This window comes from Diaphorina citri, unplaced genomic scaffold (genome assembly GCF_000475195.1).
Source record: "Diaphorina citri unplaced genomic scaffold, Diaci psyllid genome assembly version 1.1 scaffold730, whole genome shotgun sequence".
In the NCBI taxonomy this organism is placed as follows: Eukaryota; Metazoa; Arthropoda; class Insecta; order Hemiptera; family Psyllidae; genus Diaphorina; species Diaphorina citri.
Window position 1 is genome coordinate 95,890 of NW_007378163.1, and position 18,069 is coordinate 113,958.

At 39.1% G+C, this 18,069-nt stretch overlaps 2 protein-coding genes, 1 long non-coding RNA gene and 1 other non-coding gene across 5 annotated transcripts; 1 reads left to right on the forward strand and 3 right to left on the reverse strand.

Moving 5' to 3' along the window:
- Positions 1–908: 908 nt before the first annotated feature.
- On the reverse strand, positions 909–1,426 carry LOC108252679. Its single transcript, XR_001809565.2, has 2 exons — positions 1,349–1,426; positions 909–1,042 (listed from the first exon to the last, which is right to left on the reverse strand). It is a non-coding gene; the product is annotated as an uncharacterized LOC108252679 (long non-coding RNA).
- An 871-nt stretch (positions 1,427–2,297) lies between these two features.
- On the forward strand, positions 2,298–13,629 carry LOC103511598 (tRNA (uracil-5-)-methyltransferase homolog A-like). Its single transcript, XM_017445056.1, has 8 exons — positions 2,298–2,331; positions 2,421–2,596; positions 3,037–3,285; positions 3,696–3,881; positions 4,193–4,339; positions 4,595–4,787; positions 5,530–5,793; positions 13,493–13,629. The coding sequence occupies exons 1-8, from the start codon at positions 2,298–2,300 to the stop codon at positions 13,627–13,629; spliced, it is 1,386 nt and encodes a 461-aa protein (XP_017300545.1).
- LOC103511593 (protein mago nashi homolog) lies at positions 6,957–9,481 on the reverse strand. Of its 2 annotated transcripts, XM_008476319.3 has the most exons (2): positions 8,891–9,481; positions 6,957–7,307 (listed from the first exon to the last, which is right to left on the reverse strand). In XM_008476319.3, exons 1-2 carry the CDS (start codon positions 9,272–9,274, stop codon positions 7,242–7,244), a joined length of 450 nt encoding a protein of 149 aa, XP_008474541.1. In that variant the 5' UTR covers positions 9,275–9,481; the 3' UTR covers positions 6,957–7,241. The 2 variants fall into 2 exon arrangements, with proteins under 2 accessions (XP_008474541.1, XP_026681124.1); XM_026825323.1 differs by lacking the exon at positions 6,957–7,307 and having other exon boundaries at positions 7,993–9,478.
- Positions 13,630–16,222: 2,593 nt separating the features above from the next.
- Positions 16,223–16,295, reverse strand: Trnar-acg. Its single transcript has one exon. It is a non-coding gene; the product is annotated as a tRNA-Arg (tRNA).
- Positions 16,296–18,069: the final 1,774 nt, after the last annotated feature.

Genomic DNA, 18,069 nt, shown 5'->3' on the forward strand with positions numbered 1-18,069 from the left:
TCCGATGTAAAATCTCCCCGCTTGCTATAGGCAAACTCTTCTTTATTAGCATCTGGTTTCTCCTCCGTATTATCTTTGCCTTCATCACCTTCCTTTGTTTCATTCTCTTCCACATTGTCTTTATTGTCTCCATTGCCTTCTTTAATTTCACTGCCTTCTACTTCTTCTTCCTTTTGTTTTTCTCCATCTTCTCCTTCCTCTTTGACTTTCTTTTGTTGTTCGTTTCCATTTGATTCTTCCAATTCATCCAGCTTTCTTTTCCTGTCCCCGCTTACATCTTGGTCAGTGGAAGACACAGCTTCGGTAGGAACTATGTCAGTGTCTGCCATCGTTGGATATTGTTTAACTGATTCAGTTGTCAAATTTGTATTTGATTTTAGGAACAAGATAACAGAAGATATCTGGGGATGAAAAATAAAGGAATTATAAATTAGTTTTTGTTTCACTTGCAGGGATCATAGTGAACAAAAGCAACTGTTAATGGATAAAACAGACTTTTTCAGTACCAAGATCTCAAACAGGAGGGGTGAGTACAAACAACACAAGAGTGTTAAAGTGCCTAATGAAGAAAAAAATTACCTTACTAGAAGAATAATCTATTCATCATCAGCTACTTGAGCAGGTTTGGGCTCAGGAGGGTGATTTCTCTTGGTTGACAAATGAGGCTTCTCTTTGTTGTGTGTAGTGGAATCACTCTCAATACTCTAATTAAGGAGTGCAGTCACGGTCAAGAGAGTTTGACAATGCTACTAGAGATATCATACGCCACAGAGAAAATGGGCATTTTCAGGTTTAAATTACATTGCCCACAAGGACATTTTGTGTCATTCGGAAAAAATGTGCCGTGTGTAGTGGGAACACTCTCATTTAAATTCTTATAAGCTTTTCTTCATACTTGTTCCTCATAGGGCATATTCCACAACGGGATGGTGCAATCTTTAAGTTTTTCCTCCGTGCACATTTCACTTTGTTTTTGTAGATCTTCAGCAGCTTTCTCAGCCTTCTGCTTCATGATGAATGGATCTGGTAGAGCATTGGCTTTCTGAAAATCAATTTCAACATCATTTGTTTATTTATTTATTTATTTTTAATAAGTTTGGGAGAGGGAACTGTAACTGCTAAGGACTTATAGGATAGGAGAAAGCCAGCAGCTCTGAGAGCAAACATAAAGTTTGCCCTGGGTGGGAATTGAACCCCTGACCTAGGCCTTACAATACAGGTAGCTAACTTCCAGCTACGTCTTAATTGAGCTGGTTGATATATTTTTTTAGAATGTGATATTTTTTCTTAAGTAAAAAATTGAACATTTTAATGAAGGGGTAACTAACCACATCAAGGGGTAACTTACCACAGCTGATAGAACTTTTCCCTTGAACCGGTATCCATTGAGTTTGGTCAGGGCATGTTGTCTTGTTTTCTCATCGTATTTCAAATATTTATCTGAGCGTGTGGAGAAAACACGGGAATTTGGCCTTGCAGTTTGATACTTGCCAACCTAGTTAGCTTGGAACGTAGCCTGCCTTGTAACCGCTAGGTTGTGGGTTCAATTCCCGGGGCAAACTTTATCTTGAACAGATAAGGTTTCTTTTCCGAAAGGCTTTCTGGTATCCTTTCTTCTTTGAACAACAAAAGAAAGTCAAAGAGGAAGGAGAAGATGGAGAAAAACAAAAGGAAGAAGAAGTAGAAGGCAGTGAAATTAAAGAAGGCAATGGAGACAATAAAGACAATGTGGAAGAGGGGCCGCATTGGACCTTAAAAGTTTGGCCGTGGGCCACATTCATTTGTAGACGGCATCTGATCTTAGGGGGAGGAGGGGGGGTACTTACCCCCTCCCTTAGTTTTAATGAAAATGAAACAAGATAAATAGCACTGCAGGCAATTTTTTTTTATATACTTATATATTATTTCAAAAATAATGTGTCCGAAGCTCATTAGTTTTGACATATTTTTTAGCTAATTTACCCCACAAAAATCAGAAAGTAAATTATAGCGCCAAAGGCAATTTTCTGAAAATTTTGTTCCACCTTTCAAAAACACAGCCTGATCAAAGTTCAAAATCTGTTGTGCTTGTCAATAATTAATCTTTGAAGTACCTATCTAATTCTTAGATCCTCTTCTACATATTTTTTTCTCCACATTGAAGCTCTGCTAAAAGGTGCAAAATAAAGTAGAGAGCCGCAGGCAAAATTTTTGAAGAATTTGATCTACTTTCAAAATAATGATAAAAATTCTCTTAAGACATTTTTATTTTCTTCACATTTGTCTTTTGTTTTTGATTTTTTTTCTTAAAAATCAAAATGAGCTTGCAGGCAGCACAAAAGGAGCTGGCAGGCCGCAGTTTGTGCACACCTGATCTAAAATCTTGTTTTCTCTGTGCATTACTTTGAACAGTGTAATTCTTTGTATTTCTTTTTGATTAGATCGTCCAGTTCAAGCCAAGAAAAACAAAAATCTAGAAGCAGCTAAAATTCAGAGAGCCATCTCTAAGAACGTCAACAAAGCTATTGAAGAGGAATTGAGATCTCGAGCAATCAGCAAAGAGAAGCCTCATTTGTCAACCAAGAGAAATCACCCTCCTGAGCCCAAACCTGCTCAAGTAGCTGATGATGAATAGATTATTCTTCTAGTAAGGTAATTTTTTTCTTCATTAGGTTTCTTCTTCCTTTTGTTTTTCTCCATCTTCTCCTTCCTCTTTGACTTTCTTTTGTTGTTCGTTTCCATTTGATTCTTCCAATTCATCCAGCTTTCTTTTCCTGTCCCCGCTTACATCTTGGTCAGTGGAAGACACAGCTTTGGTCGCTCGTTTGCGAAAATGGTGATACATACAGTGCAAAAATTGTCTCGGCTTCATATTTTACAAAGTTCTATACATTTCTGTGTTGGTGGTGATCTCTTTGGACTAAACCTCCTTTCTTGCAGTTAATAGCATGGTTGAGAGTGAATCCTGACATGCATCACATGAAGCAGGGAATCCAATAGGCTCATGACCATATCAAATAGTCAAAGCTTCTCTGAACTGCGTTGCTGTCAAATCAGTTTTGTAACATCAAGTTACAAAGAGGTCATCTTCTCAAACTTACCTCTATTCAAGCAAGCCATCCACTGGATCTCTCTCACGTTAGTCACCTCCTTCCCGACCAAGTACGTAAACACCAAGGCAAAGATAATACGGAGGAGAAACCAGATGCTAATAAAGAAGAGTTTGCCTATAGCAAGCGGGGAGATTTTACATCGGAAGTGTACAAGATCATTGTCAGAGGCCTGCCCAAATATTTTGGAATTTCGGTAAGAATTCAATCTTTTCATCAGTCAGATATTGGAGTTTTAAACACAGCACTCAATATTTAGGTATTTAATTAATTAAAAAAAAAAAAAAAAAATCATTCAAAGGTACCAAGAGGCTGAGTGGGTGTACAAGATCATTGTCAGAGGTCTGCCCAAATATTTTGGGATTTCGGTAAGAATTCAATCTTTTCATCAGTCAGATATTGGAGTTTTAAACACAGCACTCAGTATTTAGGTATTTAATTAATAATATATATAAAAAAAAAATCATTCAAAGGTACCAAGAAACTGAGTGCACTAAGAGGCTTTGGTGGGAATCAAATGTGGGACTTCTGAAATGGAAGTCTAGTGTGACACTTCTTGGTACACAGAAGTTGCTAATTCTGTCAAACTGCATCTTGTGTTTTCAGGAGGTGCGGAAACATTTTGAGACTTTCTTGAATACAAAATTATGCAAGTTGATTCCTCTGAACAAGAAACGAAACCGATGGAATGACTCGGGAGTGTTTATAACATTCTACGATGAGAAAACAAGACAACATGCCCTGACCAAACTCAATGGATACCGGTTCAAGGGAAAAGTTCTATCAGCTGTGGTAAGTTACCTCTTGATGTGGTTAGTTACCCCTTCATTAAAATGTTCAATTTTTACTTTCTTTCCTTAAGAAGAATATCACATTCTAAAAAAAATATACAATAAATATCAATTAAGACGTAGCTTGGAAGTTAGCTACCTGTATTGTAAGGCCTAGGTCAGGGGTTCAATTCCCACCCAGGCCAAACTTTATGTTTGCTCTCAGAGCTGCTGGCTTTCTCCTATCCTATAAGGCCTTAGCATTTACAGTTCCCTCTCCCAAACTTATTAAAAATAAATAAATAAACAAATGATGTTGAAATTGATTTTCAGAAAGCCAATGCTCTACCAGATCCATTCATCATGAAGCAGAAGGCTGAGAAAGCTGCTGAAGATCTACAAAAACAAAGTGAAATGTGCACGGAGGAAAAACTTAAAGATTGCACCATCCCGTTGTGGAATATGCCCTATGAGGAACAAGTATGAAGAAAAGCTTATAAGAATTTAAATGAGAGTGTTCCCACTACACACGGCACATTTTTTCCGAATGACACAAAATGGCGTATGATATCTCTAGTAGCATTGTCAAACTCTCCTGACCATGACTGCACTCCTTAATTAGAGTATTGAAAGTGATTCCACTACACACAACACATTTTTTTTTTTCTTAATGACAGGTGGGAATGGACTTTTACCTGTGCTTAGTTAATTGAATGTTTAATTTTTTTTCCCCAGCTTGAACTGAAAATGTCAGATATGCGCAAGCAAGTGGTCGAGATGATACACAGCATTGAGAGGTACCAGCCAGCTCTCAAGCCGTGGTTTGATAGACAGCGGGAGATCAACAATGGATTGCCAGTGCAGTTGGATCAGATTCGGCCATGTAAACGGCCGGAAGGCTATCGGAACAAGTGCGAGTTTAGTATTGGTGAGTAGCCAGCTTAGTTAGCTCGGTGGGTAGCGCGTCTGCCTCGTAAGCGCACGGTCGCGAGTTCGATTCCCTTCCAGGGCCAATTTTATCCTGAAGGTATAAGGTTCATTTGTCGGCTTGGTAGTAAACCGAGTCGACAAAGCACTGGCGGTTGAACGATAGATGGCGACGACCAGGCTTGCCTGGCTCAAGAATTCCATGACGGTAGAAAAAGATCGTGCGATAGCACGCAAGGCAGAGTAAGTCCCATGATGAAAGCCATGGATTCTACTTTAAGGGCGCTCGCGCTCAGGTGTAGGACATCTCCAGGTGGTCTATATCCGAATCTCATGTAACTGAGTGTTCTTCTCTCGGAACGGCTGACTTTCTCCTATCCTTGTCTTCTCTCTTCGATTTCGGGACGATAAGACCCTAACAGTTACAGTTCCCTCTGTCAAACCTCTTGGAAAAAAGTATCGGTGAGTTTCTCTTCTTTTTGTTTTTGGTGTAAGTATTATGTTGAATGGAAAAATGCATCTAAATCAGGAACCCATCAATAAATACAAAGTAAGTAGTTCAAACAACGTAAAATCCATATCGCCAACGGTAAGGCCCGTGTCACATTGGACGCGTGACTTTGAGTAGCGCGTAGTCGGCTGCAAATGATAAGAGACCCTCTATAGACATGGAGTAACTCAACTAACCTTCCGGAAGGGACATTCCAACAACCTAATTTATCTATTCTGGTTCTGTTTCTCAGGTTTACATCCGCAAACCAAGGAGAAGACAGTCGGATTTCGCTACGGCAAATACTCGGAAGGGTCCGTGTACATTGGTCCCGTGTACAACCTCATTCACATACATGACCGCATGAAGGCCGTGGTTCGTGTGTTCGAGAACTACGTGCGAGGGTCCCGGTTCGATATTTTCGACGTGGTGACGCAGGGGGGCCATTGGAAGCTGCTCATGTGTCGATACTCGGACAGTTCGGAGTCGAATCTGAAAATTCAAAAGAAAGTTGAACGCCAGCTGGTTAGATTGGGGGTAAGTGGTGCATATGACCAATTAAGGAGTTGTCAAACACCACTTGAATATAATAGATGATAGATAGATAGATTGGGGGTAACACACTTCCCTTTACTGATATACCTACTTATATCCTACCCCCACAAAACTCCTTTTAACAAAAAATCTTTCCCCTCCTCGTGATTTAGAATTTTAGAAAAATTGATACATCTATAGGAAATTCTGTGTTTTGAGAGTTTACCTGATCACTTCTTGCAGGAAATACAGGGGCTAGTTTGGAAACCAACTCCCAACATTTGTGTACCATCTCTCTGGCATGTCACAACTTCACAACATTCTACAGACTTTCTAGTATTCTAGTAAAACAACTTGACTTATAAGAGTAAACAGTGAATATGAATCATTTGTATTGACTGTCCATCAAAAACTGAACAAACAAGTGTCCTTTCCTTTGGTCCTTATCAGGGTTTTTATCAGTTATCCAAATAATATTACTTTATCAGTCACACACACACTCACACAACACACAAAATCAAAATTTCAAATTCAAATTTCGCGCCATTGATAAAAAATAAAAATATACCTCTCTGTGCTACCTCTGTGAGGGCGCGTTCACATCTGTAAGCCATTCCGAGGGCGATTCGGATCCCAATAAATTGGTTTTGGAAAGATTTTGTGGAAAATTGGTTTGGAGAGGTTTGAAATTAAAAAAAAAATTGTATTAGTATTAAATTTGATAGGAAGAAAGGTATAGAACTTTTTCGATCTCAAAACTTTTTTGCGTTATCTTTTTTCCTTTTTAAATACGACGGAAATGAGCTGACGGCAAGGAAATTAGTTACACCTCTGTGGTGATTTTTTTTTTTTACCTCTGCGGAAGTTTCCAGTTTTTCAAGAGCGCAAAATTTCAAAAACTGCAAAGACGTGGTTCGAGCCTGCGTCCTGCGTGATTTTTATTTTTCCGATTTGATTTTTGAGCTTTATTTCTTGAAAATTTCACTTATTTTCCTCCGTCCCTTACAAATTTGAGGACTGACCTGTCCATGAACTGTTCTAAATGCCTCAGGGAAAGACCATAGACAAAACTGATTTTTACAAACCATGACTTTGAAATAAGTAAAAAAATAAAACAGTAATTTCTTACAAAAGTAGTTTGAGGAATCCATGAAAAAGGCAAAATTATTACAAGGACATTTTTCAGTATTACTCTGAAAACTGTTCCCAGGAGCAAGATGTTTGCTTTGTCACTAAAGTAGTGTTGAGGTCTGCAATGTGAAAAAAGGTCACAAGAAACAGATATTTTATTATTGTTTCCACTAGGTAAACCTTGAGTTTCCTGTAAACTTGAACTCAAATACCTGGGGTAATATTAAGGTTTGCCAATTTTTCACGGACACCCTCAAACCAGCTTTCCCCAGAATCACAATAAATTCAACAAGAGGCAGATTAGATGGGTTTAATCTTGTAGTGCAGTCCAATCAATGAGAAGACCAAACACTTCAAATCCTGAACCAAATAGTAGAAACAACGGAGATGTAAATAAATATAGGGGTACCTAATTTGGGAATGAACTGCTGCTATTTTACGATCATGATGTCAAAATTGGACACTGTCGCACAAATCTTGCATGCATAAAGAAAACATTGGCCTTATTTTAGTGGACTGTTCAAGTGATGATCGTGATGTAAAATTGAACACAAATAATACTGTGTGATAGTCTAAACTCTAACTATTTATCTTAATCACATTCTAAGGTGAGTTTTTGGAACAGCTGGTGTACTCCTATCCTGTCCTCCTTTCTTCAATTCTGGGATGATAAGACCTCTGTTGTTACAGCTCTATGAAACATTTTTTTTTTTAAGTCCATTAACAGCTCTTATTTAGACTCCAATTTCATTAGCCCTTAAACCCAAGTTAGTTTCCAAAATAAGTATGTACAGGCGTAGGTACATAATCAACTATGTTTTATTTTATATTCACTTGCTTATTATATCATTCACATTTTAGAGTCCTACAAAGTCTGTCTTTTTATTTCTGGCATATAATTCCGGTATTTTTTACCAGTCACCCATTGCAACATTAAATTATGCACAATCTTGCTTAATTTCAGTCGTTTCTTGGAAATGAATGTTATGTGCTCCACAATATTTCATCTGTAAATTACCTAATCTTGAAAAAATTGAGTAAGATTACATCATTTTGAGTTCTACAGGTTCATTTTATTTCAAGAGTTTAAATAACATTTCAGTATTTTATTCAACACAAATTAACATTGATTCTTACTGTATTTTGCAAGTCAAAAGAACAATTTGTAGGATCAACATGAGAACTAATGGCTTCACACCTTGATGTTTTATTTTCTTTTTGCTTGAAGTTCATGCAAAAACACCTAAAATTACACAAATAATTTTTGGAAAATAGCAACTCCTGCTGAGCCTAAGAGTCTTCACATTTGTAACAGTTTTTTTTTTTTTTTTGCCAGATCTCTTATTGGTGTTCTTTCTCTGTATTTTCTGGTAAGTTGTAGACAAAACTGATTTTTACAAACCATGACTGTGAAATAAGTAAAAAAAATTAAAAAATAAAACTAATTTCTTACAAAAGTAGTATGAAGGAATCCATGAAAAAGGCAAAATTATTACAAGGACATTTTTCAATATTACTCTGAAAACTGTTCCCAGGAGCAAGATGTTTGCTTTGTCACTTTAAAGTAGTGTTGGGGTGAATGTGAAAAAGGTCACAAGAAACAGATATTTTATTATTATTTCCAATAGGTAAACCTTGAGTTTCCTGTGATACTTGAACTCAAATACCTGGGGTAATAATAGGGATGGGTAAATATTGAGTGAGTCGATTCAAAGAGTTGAATATTACAAAAGAATCGAGAATTGCGATTCTCGAGTTCAAAGAATCGCGATTCTCTAAAAGTTGAGGTTGTACCTACGAGTAATAATAAGGTTTGCCAATTTTTCACGGACACCCTCAAATCAGCTTTCCCCAGAATCACAATAAATTCAACAAGAGGCAGCTTAGATGGGTTTAATCTTGTAGTGCAGTCCAATCAATGAGAAGACCAAACACTTCAAATCCTGAACCAAATAGTAGAAACAACGGAGACCATCAGGATCCTTAGAATGATTCACATCAACGAGTGACCCTGTCTTGGACGTGGTGAAAGAAATGTGTTCATCCCCGATCACAATCTCCAGCTCTTGTCTCCCAATGCGATCTGGTTGGGGCCACAGGGAGTCGTCTTCATGCATGACTTCTGATTCATTGATTATCCGTTTGAGTTCGTCCATCACACACTTGTGTACGTAAGCTTCTTTCCGGATCATGGTGTCGTTTTTGTAGTTGGAGTTGTTTGCGTATCTTAGTTTGCCATCGGGACGGAATTCGAATTCGAGAAATTCATGTCCGAATTTACCTTTGTGTCCAACGTAGTAGCGGATGTAGAAATCTTGGCCTGCCCCTGACATGGTGGAGACAAGGTAGTTACTGGGGTAAAAAGATCACAAAAAGAAACTGAATAAGTGAAATAGTCTTCCCACAAACTCAAGACTCTTCACTAGATGAATAGTTGCCTTAGTCGGCAAATTTCAACAAATTTAGCAAAAGAAAAGCGATTTTCCACGAATTTTCCGGAAAAACCACCAACTTTTCGGATTTTGAAAATTTCGCGACCACTTTTCTGTTTGTAAACAAACTCGTGACGGCAAGGAGTAACGTACGGCAGCATTGCGATTGCCGGCGCGTTCTGAAAAAGATCCGTTTACAAGATACGATTTTCATCGGTTGGACAAAAACTAAAAATCTTGGAAAAAATATTTTTTTTTTACTTTTCTTTTTAAATTTTGATCCCTAGACTCCAAGTCCTGCCAGCCTAGTTAGCGTCTGCCTTGTACGCGCTAAGTCGCGGGTTCGATTCCCGCCCGGGTCGGACTCCTGGATAATGTTCGTTCTCGGAACAGCTGGCTTTTATCCTAAACGGATAATGTAATGTTATGTTTGTTCTCGGAACGGCTGATTAAAAAAAATAATAATAATAATAATAATAAAAAAAAAATAAAATGTTGATAGACAAAATAAATAAATAAATAAATAAAAATTCACCGCCACCAAATAGTCGGCCCGTCCGTTGCTCAGTTCACCTCGTCCATGTTTTGGCGGCCCGACACTGACCAGAATGTTAGAGGAGGCCACTAGACTCACCGGAGGCCGCTGCTGACCGGTCTAGACCAGTCCAAGGTAAGGCCATCAAGAGAAGAGTTTTTTTTTGAAGTTTCACAGAAAGAACTGTAAGGCCAGCCACTCACTATCAGGTACACCTGATAAGGTCCGCCTATCAGGTCTACCTGGTAAGCACACACACTATCAGGAGTATCAGGTAGACCTAACTGGTGGACCTGATCAGGTTTACCTGTCAGGTCTACCTGATAGTGTGTGGCTGGCCTAACAGTGGAGGTCTTTTAGTCCCTATATCGAAGAGGACAGGAAAGGAGAAAGAGTCATTCCGAGAACGAACCTTCCAAGTTAACTAGGCTGCATTTAAGAAGGAAAAGAGGAAATCCTATGACAGCCTAGAATCTGCTAAGTTATGCAATATGCACAACAAAATTAGCTAAATGGTGGAGACGCCAATTCCCCACGAAAAACTTTCACTGAGCAAACTGTGCCTACTGTCTATTCATTTCTTTAGATTCTATTATGTTTATAATTCTATGTAAGGGCATACAAGAAATTATAAAACAAAGCTCGAAATTAGCCAGCCTAGTTCGCTTAGTTGGTAGTGCGTCTGCTTTGTAAGCGCTAGGCCGCGGGTTCAATTTCCGCCCGGGGCGGATTTTATCCTGATGGGATAATGTTCGTTCTTGGAACGGCTGGCTTTCTCCTATCCTGTCTTCCTTCTCTCTTCGATTTCGGGACGATAAGACCATAGCAGTTACAGTTCCCTCTGTCAAACCTCTTAAAAAAAAAAAAAAAAAAAAGCTATATAGTACATTAGTACTTGAAAACTTGATATATTAATAAAGTTTTCTAGATAACTTTGTAAAAGTTCTTTTTTCCCGATGATTTTGCGGAGAAAACCACTCTGATATCATAATTGTGCTACCTACGCTCTGTGAAATAGGAGATTTCGAAAGGATCTTCTTGTACTGACACATGGAGTATAGTTTCGTATAAACTTAAACCAACCTTTAGGGTTGTTTGTCCCTACAACTAAGCCTCAGAGTTTGCTTTTTTTATGTACTGATTTTGTCTCAAGTTGGGCGGAAGAGCTTCTTCAAGAGAACCCTTCAATTTAGAAAAAAAAGAGTCGATTCAAACCAATAACTAATTATTAAAGCTAGGATGATGCTTTTTAGCATCAGTTGCTACAAAAGAGTTCTATCTAATGGTATCTGAATCACAAAAACCCATTATTTCGAGTTAGCGCCCTTAATGGTGGGTCCAGACTTGTGCAATGCAACGTGCAAAGCAATGTGCAAAGCATTTGCATTGCACGTTGCAAGTAAAATCAAATCTGACGAATGCGAACGTTTTTCATGTATCCGAGAATTTTTGTACCGATACTCAACTAGTAATGGCCTATAGTAGGTACATCATTTGCATTGCATTGCACGATGCTTTGCAAACACGTCCAAACTAGTGCAACGCACATCAAAGACATTTGCCAGAAAACCGCCAACCTCTCGGATACCCACAAACGTTTGCTGCAATGTTCAAAAAACTTTGCTGCAACTTTCTCAAACACGTCCAAACTAACGAATTTCATTGCATTGCACGTTGCATTGCACAAGTCTGGACCCAGCATAAGAAACTGATGGCGACCTCTCACACTGGAGTCGCGTGACTTAGGTCTCCTAGACTTCCTAGAGCAGGGATTTCCAACCTCCATGTGTATGCGGGCCACATGCTGCATTGGCCCTCATTGGTTCCTCTCCTCTTCTCTTTCCTCCCCTCCCGCGCTTCTCCTACCTCTCTTTCCTCTCTCCTTACCCCCTCAAGGGGAAAAAAGGCAACTCGACTACGAAATCCCCCCCCCTCCGGAAACCCGCGCAGCTTTTGAGGGAACTTTCAGTATGCGATAAGCTCTTGACGTGAGCGAACCGAGTGAGTCGAAATTCGCGAGTTTTTTTTACCCCTTTTCTTGTGAAAAAGGCATTAAAAATAATCAAATAAAAGTTTTCATTCTTATATTTAATTCTTTCTTTTGTTAATAAGGGAGTTATAACTGAATAATTTTATGCTAAAAAATCTAAAAATACTTGAATAGGTAGAGCTGTTTTTTGGTCCGAAATTGCCCTTTTAGAAAAAGGTAAAAAAAAGTACTGGGAAATACCTATTGTTTTACTATTTATGTGACTTGTGTTAAGTGTCTGAGTGAAAACACCAACAAATGAATAAATATATTTAATAGTAGAGTGATAGTAACAGGATAAATAGATGTGTGTCTGAGGGCCCTGAATTGCCCTTTTTGAAAAGGTAAAAATGTAAAAAAAAAGTGCTGTGATTTTTTCCTGTTGATAACACAATAATAAAAATTTTCATGATAAAAAACTACTTTTACCTCATTCATTGATAAAAATGTAGGTATCTTTACTATCTTAAGTTTTGTTAGGGTCTTTTTTTTTCCTTTAAAATTAGTTTTCCTTTTGTTTTTAATCTCAAAAGTGTTTTGAAGTCCTAATAAAATGGAGTAGTGAAATCGACCTTAAATTTATTAGGTAAGTACCTACCTGCTACCTACATATATTTTTTTCCGAAGACTGTTTACCTACTGGGAGTACTTGGAGTCACATTTTTATGATAGCCTCTGTGGCCGAGTGGTCAAGAGCTCAACCCAAAGGTGGGTTCGAATCCCGTGCAGGGCGGGAATTTTCTAGCTAAACTTTTCCTTTCTTGGACAGGCAAAAGAATATGAAAGAATATGCCTCGATGTAATACGAAAGTGGTGCCGAGGTACCTACATTTTTTTTAAGTAGGTAGGTAGGTACCTACTTAAAACCTATAACATGTTTTTTTTTTTTTTTTTTTTTTTTTTTTTTACAAAAAAGCTACTGAGTTCCTTACGAATCCTGCATCAAACATCAAAGTCAAGTTAGTTCCAGGTTAAGAAACCCATTTAACCTTTGAGACATGAAAGTAGGTGTAGGTACCTAGGGTGTCTAGTCGTACCTTGGCCCCCGTTGTACCTTGGTCCCCTGGACTTGCTTGGAGTTCAGGGTACACTCAGCCTCGTGAGGACAATTGAGTAGCTACTTTAATCGAATAGCGACCAGTGGCGTCATTACCAGTGTACATTGATGATAGGTACGTGTAGATGAGAATTGAATGGCTAAGAGGCAGAGCGGACTAAGTCCAAAAAAAAGAGAGTTTTGAGAAAAATGGAGTCAAAGTGTATAGGACTAGTTAAGGTTTAAATAGAGATAACCATTTTGGTTTTGCTCTCATTTCAACACAACACTAAAGTGAAGTTCGCAGCCTGTATAAAAAGTAAATCTTTTCGCACTCTTTCCAACGATATAGATAACTCAGAAAGTCGATTTTTGGACTCAGTCCGCTCTGCCTTTTACCCATTCAATTAATAGTAAAGGAGGCACTTTGTAATGCTATGATACCCAATAACCCAGTTGTGAAGAAGCTCTCTGCTTTACCACAGATAGTTCACGATTTTATTATCATCTGTCCCACAGGTTTTGATCCTCAAGATCTACCAGAAGAGGAATTGAACAAGGTGCGAGAGGAGTTGAAGGATTTCTTTGAGAATAGCGATGAGGGGAAAGAGATCCGGTGTGCTTCGGTCAACTTTCAGCTTATGCCGAGAAGGTAATGTAACTTAATTAGATATTTTTTTGCAAAGGTTTGGTATAGGGAACTGTAACAATTAAAGTCTTATCGTCCAGAAATCAAAGAGAGAAGGAAATTTTTTTAGGCGAAAGCCAGCAGATCCTAGAACAAATCTCATTAAACCCAGGACAAACCTGTGCTAGGAACAAACCTCATCTTAGTTTAGGATAGGATAATGTTCGCCCTGGGCGGGAATCAAACCCACAACCTAGCACTCACAAGGCAGACAATGGTAGAAACTGATATTTTTTTTAGATAGGCAGGTAGGTAGGAAACTATTGTACCTACCTAGGTACCTACATACCTGCCTATAGGTACCTAGCAATTTTAACTTTAGGAAGTAGGTACAACGCGCTAAAGCTAAAACCAACGTGGTACCGAAGAATATTTCTAGATTTTCTAGTTTTATTTTGACATTGCTATCCTCGTTAGCTTGTGGGGTAGGTCGTCTGCCTTGCAAGCGCTAGGTCACGGGTTCGATTCCCGCCCGTGGCGTTTTTATACTAAACAGATAAGGGTCGTTCTCGGAACGAATAAAAAAAGCTTCACACAGTTCTCTTGTGTTTTATGCTTCTTGGGAGTGTGTTGGCCTGTTGGCGTGTTTTTTCTCTACTTTAGTGACTTTCAGAATTTCATATACCTACCTATGTACGGTAGGTAGGTACCTACCTATGTATTTTACGACTCTTTTATGTATTTACGCTATGTACCAACCTACCTTCATAATAAATACCCCCTTCTCTTGCCTTTACCACAATTATGTGCCGGAACACTTTTTATTCAGCATTTTTTACAACCCACAATACCCTCTCTTCTCCTTCTTCATCCCTTCTGCCTTATTTTCCTCCCCTCCTCTTCCTTCTCCCTCCTATCTTCCCCCTCTCACTCCCTTTCCTCTTCCTCTCTCGCTCTCTCTCTCTCTCGCTCTCTCTCTCACTCTCTCGCTCTCGCTCTCTCTCTCGCTCGCTCTCTCTCTCTCGCTCTCGCTCGCTCTCTCTCTCCAATTACCTCATATTTGCCCGTTCCCTTCTTCGTTCTATCCCCCCTCTTTACCTTCGTCTCCCTCTCCCACCTTCACAACCTTCTTCTTTCTTCGTCCCTCTTCGTCTCTTTCCCTTTCCTTCTATCTCATTTTCCTTCCCTTCGTCTCTCTTCGTCTCCTAACCTTTACCTTTTCTCCCTTCCTCTTCTTCTTTTCGCCCCTTTCTCCTTCCTCTTCCCCCCTTTTTAGTCCGTCCTTCCTTTATTATTACGATAGTAATAAAAAAAGGTATAGTGGACGGGCTATTGTATTCGCTTCGGTGTCGTCGAAATTATTGGCCAAGGCAATCTCTATCTATATCTCCTTTCTCCCTCTCCCATTGGAACGTATTGAATTCATCTATTCTATTCTATTTTATTCTAATCTATTTTATTCCATTCCATTCTATTCTATTCCACTCCATTCTACTCTGCAAAATCCATCCATCACAACGTTAATCATATTGGAGGGGGCTTTTAAACTTTCAAAGCTTTAGAAAAAAAGCTTTTCTCTCCTCCCTCTCTCTTTTTTCTCACTCTGTCCCCTGTCTCCTTCTCTCCCTCTCCCTCATTCCCTCTCTCTCTCTCTCTCTCTCTCTCCATATTTTGAAAATAAGGGTGAGGAATTCGTTTCTCCCCTCTCTTATTCGGTCAGTAGGTTAGGAGGAGGGGAAGAAACATCAAAAAGTTGTAGAAATTCTGAAAAGTCAAAAGTTGAAAAATCAATGTTCTTACCGCGTCAGGGTTTTGAGGACCAGCTAGTAGCTAGTGCTCAGGGGGTTTGGTCGGGGGATTTGTAATCCGGCGGTCGCTGGTTCGAATCTCCTTCGAAGCGAAGCAATATTTTTTTTTCTTCTTTAATATTAGTTGAGATTTGGAAAATCATTAATCGGATTCTCTAGTCCTATTTGAGTACTTGGTATGTCCACAACATTATTTGCTTATGATTTTTTTATGACGGGGGTTTTACCATCCACTGACCAACTTCTCATATAAGCTCACCCAGCCTGCTTCTTTCATCGTGCTAAAAATCTAATTCGAAATATGTAGGTAAATATCAGAAAAAAAGTTAAAAAATGGAAATATGTAGGTCTTATAGGTACAGACCTACATTTTTTTTTTTTTTTTTTTTTTTTAAATTCAGTCTGGGATCCGTTTACAAGATACGATTTTCATCGGTTGAACAAAAAATAAAAATCGTGGAAGAAATATTTTTTTTTGATTTTGATCCCTAGACTCCAAGTCCACACTGCCAGCCTAGTTAGCGTCTGCCTTGTACGCGCTAAGTCGCCGAGTCGCGGGTTCGATTCCCGCCCGGGTCGGATTCCTCGATAATGTTCGTTCTCGGAACAGCTGGCTTTTATCCTGAACGGACAATGTTATGTTTGTTCTCGGAACGGCTGATTAAAAAAAAATAGGTAATATAAAATGTTGATAGACAAGAAAAAAAAAAAAAAAAAAAAAAAAAAAAAAAAAAAAAAAAAAAAAAAAAAAAAAAAAAAAAAAAAACAAAAAAAACAACAATAATAATAGGTATAATAAAAACAAAAAAATATCGACCCTGCCAGGATTCGAACCTGGAATCTTCTGATCCGTAGTCAGACGCGTTATCCGTTGCGCCACAGGGCCGCTTGAGATGTAATGGTAGAAATTGATATTTTTTTTTAGATAGGCAGGTAGGTAGGAAACTATTGTACCTACCTAGGTACCTACATACCTACCTGTACCTACCAATACCAACTTTAACTTTAGGAAGTAGCCAGCCTAGTTAGCTTAGTTGGTAGTGCGTCTGCCTTGTAAGCGCTAGGCCGTGGGTTCGATTCCCGCCCGGGGCGGATTTTATCCTGATGGGATAATGTTCGTTCTCGGAACGGCTGGCTTTCTCCTATCTGGTTCGATTCCCGCCCGGGGCGGATTTTATCCTGATGGGATAATGTTCGTTCTCGGAACGGCTGGCTTTCTCCTATCCCTCTCTTCCTTCTCTCTTCGATTTCGGGACGATAAGACCATAGCAGTTACAGTTCCCTCTGTTAAACCTCTTTAAAAAAATTCCTTCTCTCTTGATTTTGGGACGATAAGACCATAGCAGTTACAGTTCCCTCTGTCAAACCTCTTAACAAAAAAATACATGTGTTTTTTTTTCGGGACGATAAGACCATAGAAGTTACAGTTCCCTCTGTCAAACCTCTTAAAAAAAAGTAAAAAGTGTTTAACTTTAGGGAGTACCTAGTTACAACGCGCTAAATCTAAAAAGAACGTGGTACCGAAGAATATTTCTAGATTTTCTAGTTTTATTTTGACATTGCTATCCTCGTTAGCTTGTGAAGTAGGTCGTCTGCCTTGTAAGCGCTAGGTCACAGGTTCGATTCCCGCCCGGGGCGTTTTTATACTAAACAGATAAGGGTCGTCCTCGGAACGAATAAAGAAAGCTTCACAGTTTTCTTGTGTTTTATGCTTTTTGGGAGTGTGTTGGCCTGTTGGCGTGTTTTTTCTCTACTTTAGTGACCAGACTTTCAGAATTTCAAATAGGTACCTACCTATGTACGGTAGGTACTAGGTAGGTACCTACCTATGTACGGTAGGTACCTACCTATGTATTTTACGACTCTTTTTGTATTTATACGTACACTATGTACCAACCTACCTTCATAATAAATAGGTACCCCCTTCTCTTGCCTTTACCACAATTATGTGCTGGAACACTTTTTATTCAGCATTTTTTACAACCCACAGTACCCCCTGTTCTCCTTCTTCTCTTCTGCCTTATTTTCCTTCCCTCCTCTTCCTTCTCCCTCCTATCTTCCCCTCTCTCACTCCCTTTCCTCTTCCTCTCTCTCTCTCTCTCGCTCTCTCTCTCTCGCTCGCTCTCTCTCTCTCGCTCGCTCTCTCTCTCTCTCTCCTTTTACCTCATATTTGCCCCTTCCCTTCTTCGTTCTATCCCCCCCTCTTTACCTTCGTCTCCCTCTCCCACCTTCACACCCTTCTTCTTCCTTCGTCCCTCTTCGTCTCTTTCCCTCTCCTTCTATACCTCATATTCGTTCCCTTCGTCTCCTAACCTTTACCTTTTCTCCCTTCCTCTTCATCTTTTCGTCCCTTTCTCCTTACTCTTCCTCCTTTTTGGTCCGTCCTTCCTTTATTAAACGATAGTAATAAAAAAAGGTATAGTGGACGGGCTATTGTATTCGCTTCGGTGTCGTCTGTCTGTCACTCTGTCTGTTCCCATAGAAGGACTTATCCAAACCTAGTCGACCTATATATCAAATTAAAGGTCTTTTTACTAGGAACACGAAAGTGGTGGTGCAAATTTTGTCCAGAAAACCATAAAGCCAAAAAAACAAGAATACTGGTTTTCGGGGGATTTTTTTTTTCCACATTTTCTCACACAAATGAGCTGATCTTGAAA

What these genes read in the sequence shown, in the direction of transcription:
- LOC103511598 (XM_017445056.1), top strand. Translation starts at nt 2,298, where the DNA reads ATGAGCTTGCAGGCAGCACAAAAGGAGCTGGCAG. An exon ending in CTGAGCCCAAACCTGCTCAA is followed by an intron (nt 2,597 to 3,036) that starts GTAGCTGATGAT and finishes CTGTCAAATCAG; the next exon opens with TTTTGTAACATCAAGTTACA. An exon ending in CCAAATATTTTGGAATTTCG is followed by an intron (nt 3,286 to 3,695) that starts GTAAGAATTCAA and finishes TTGTGTTTTCAG; the next exon opens with GAGGTGCGGAAACATTTTGA.
- LOC103511593 (XM_008476319.3), bottom strand. Translation starts at nt 9,274, where the DNA reads ATGTCAGGGGCAGGCCAAGATTTCTACATCCGCTACTACGTTGGACAC. An exon ending in TCCGTTGTTTCTACTATTTG is followed by an intron (nt 7,308 to 8,890) that starts GTTCAGGATTTG and finishes TTCTACTATTTG; the next exon opens with GTTCAGGATTTGAAGTGTTT.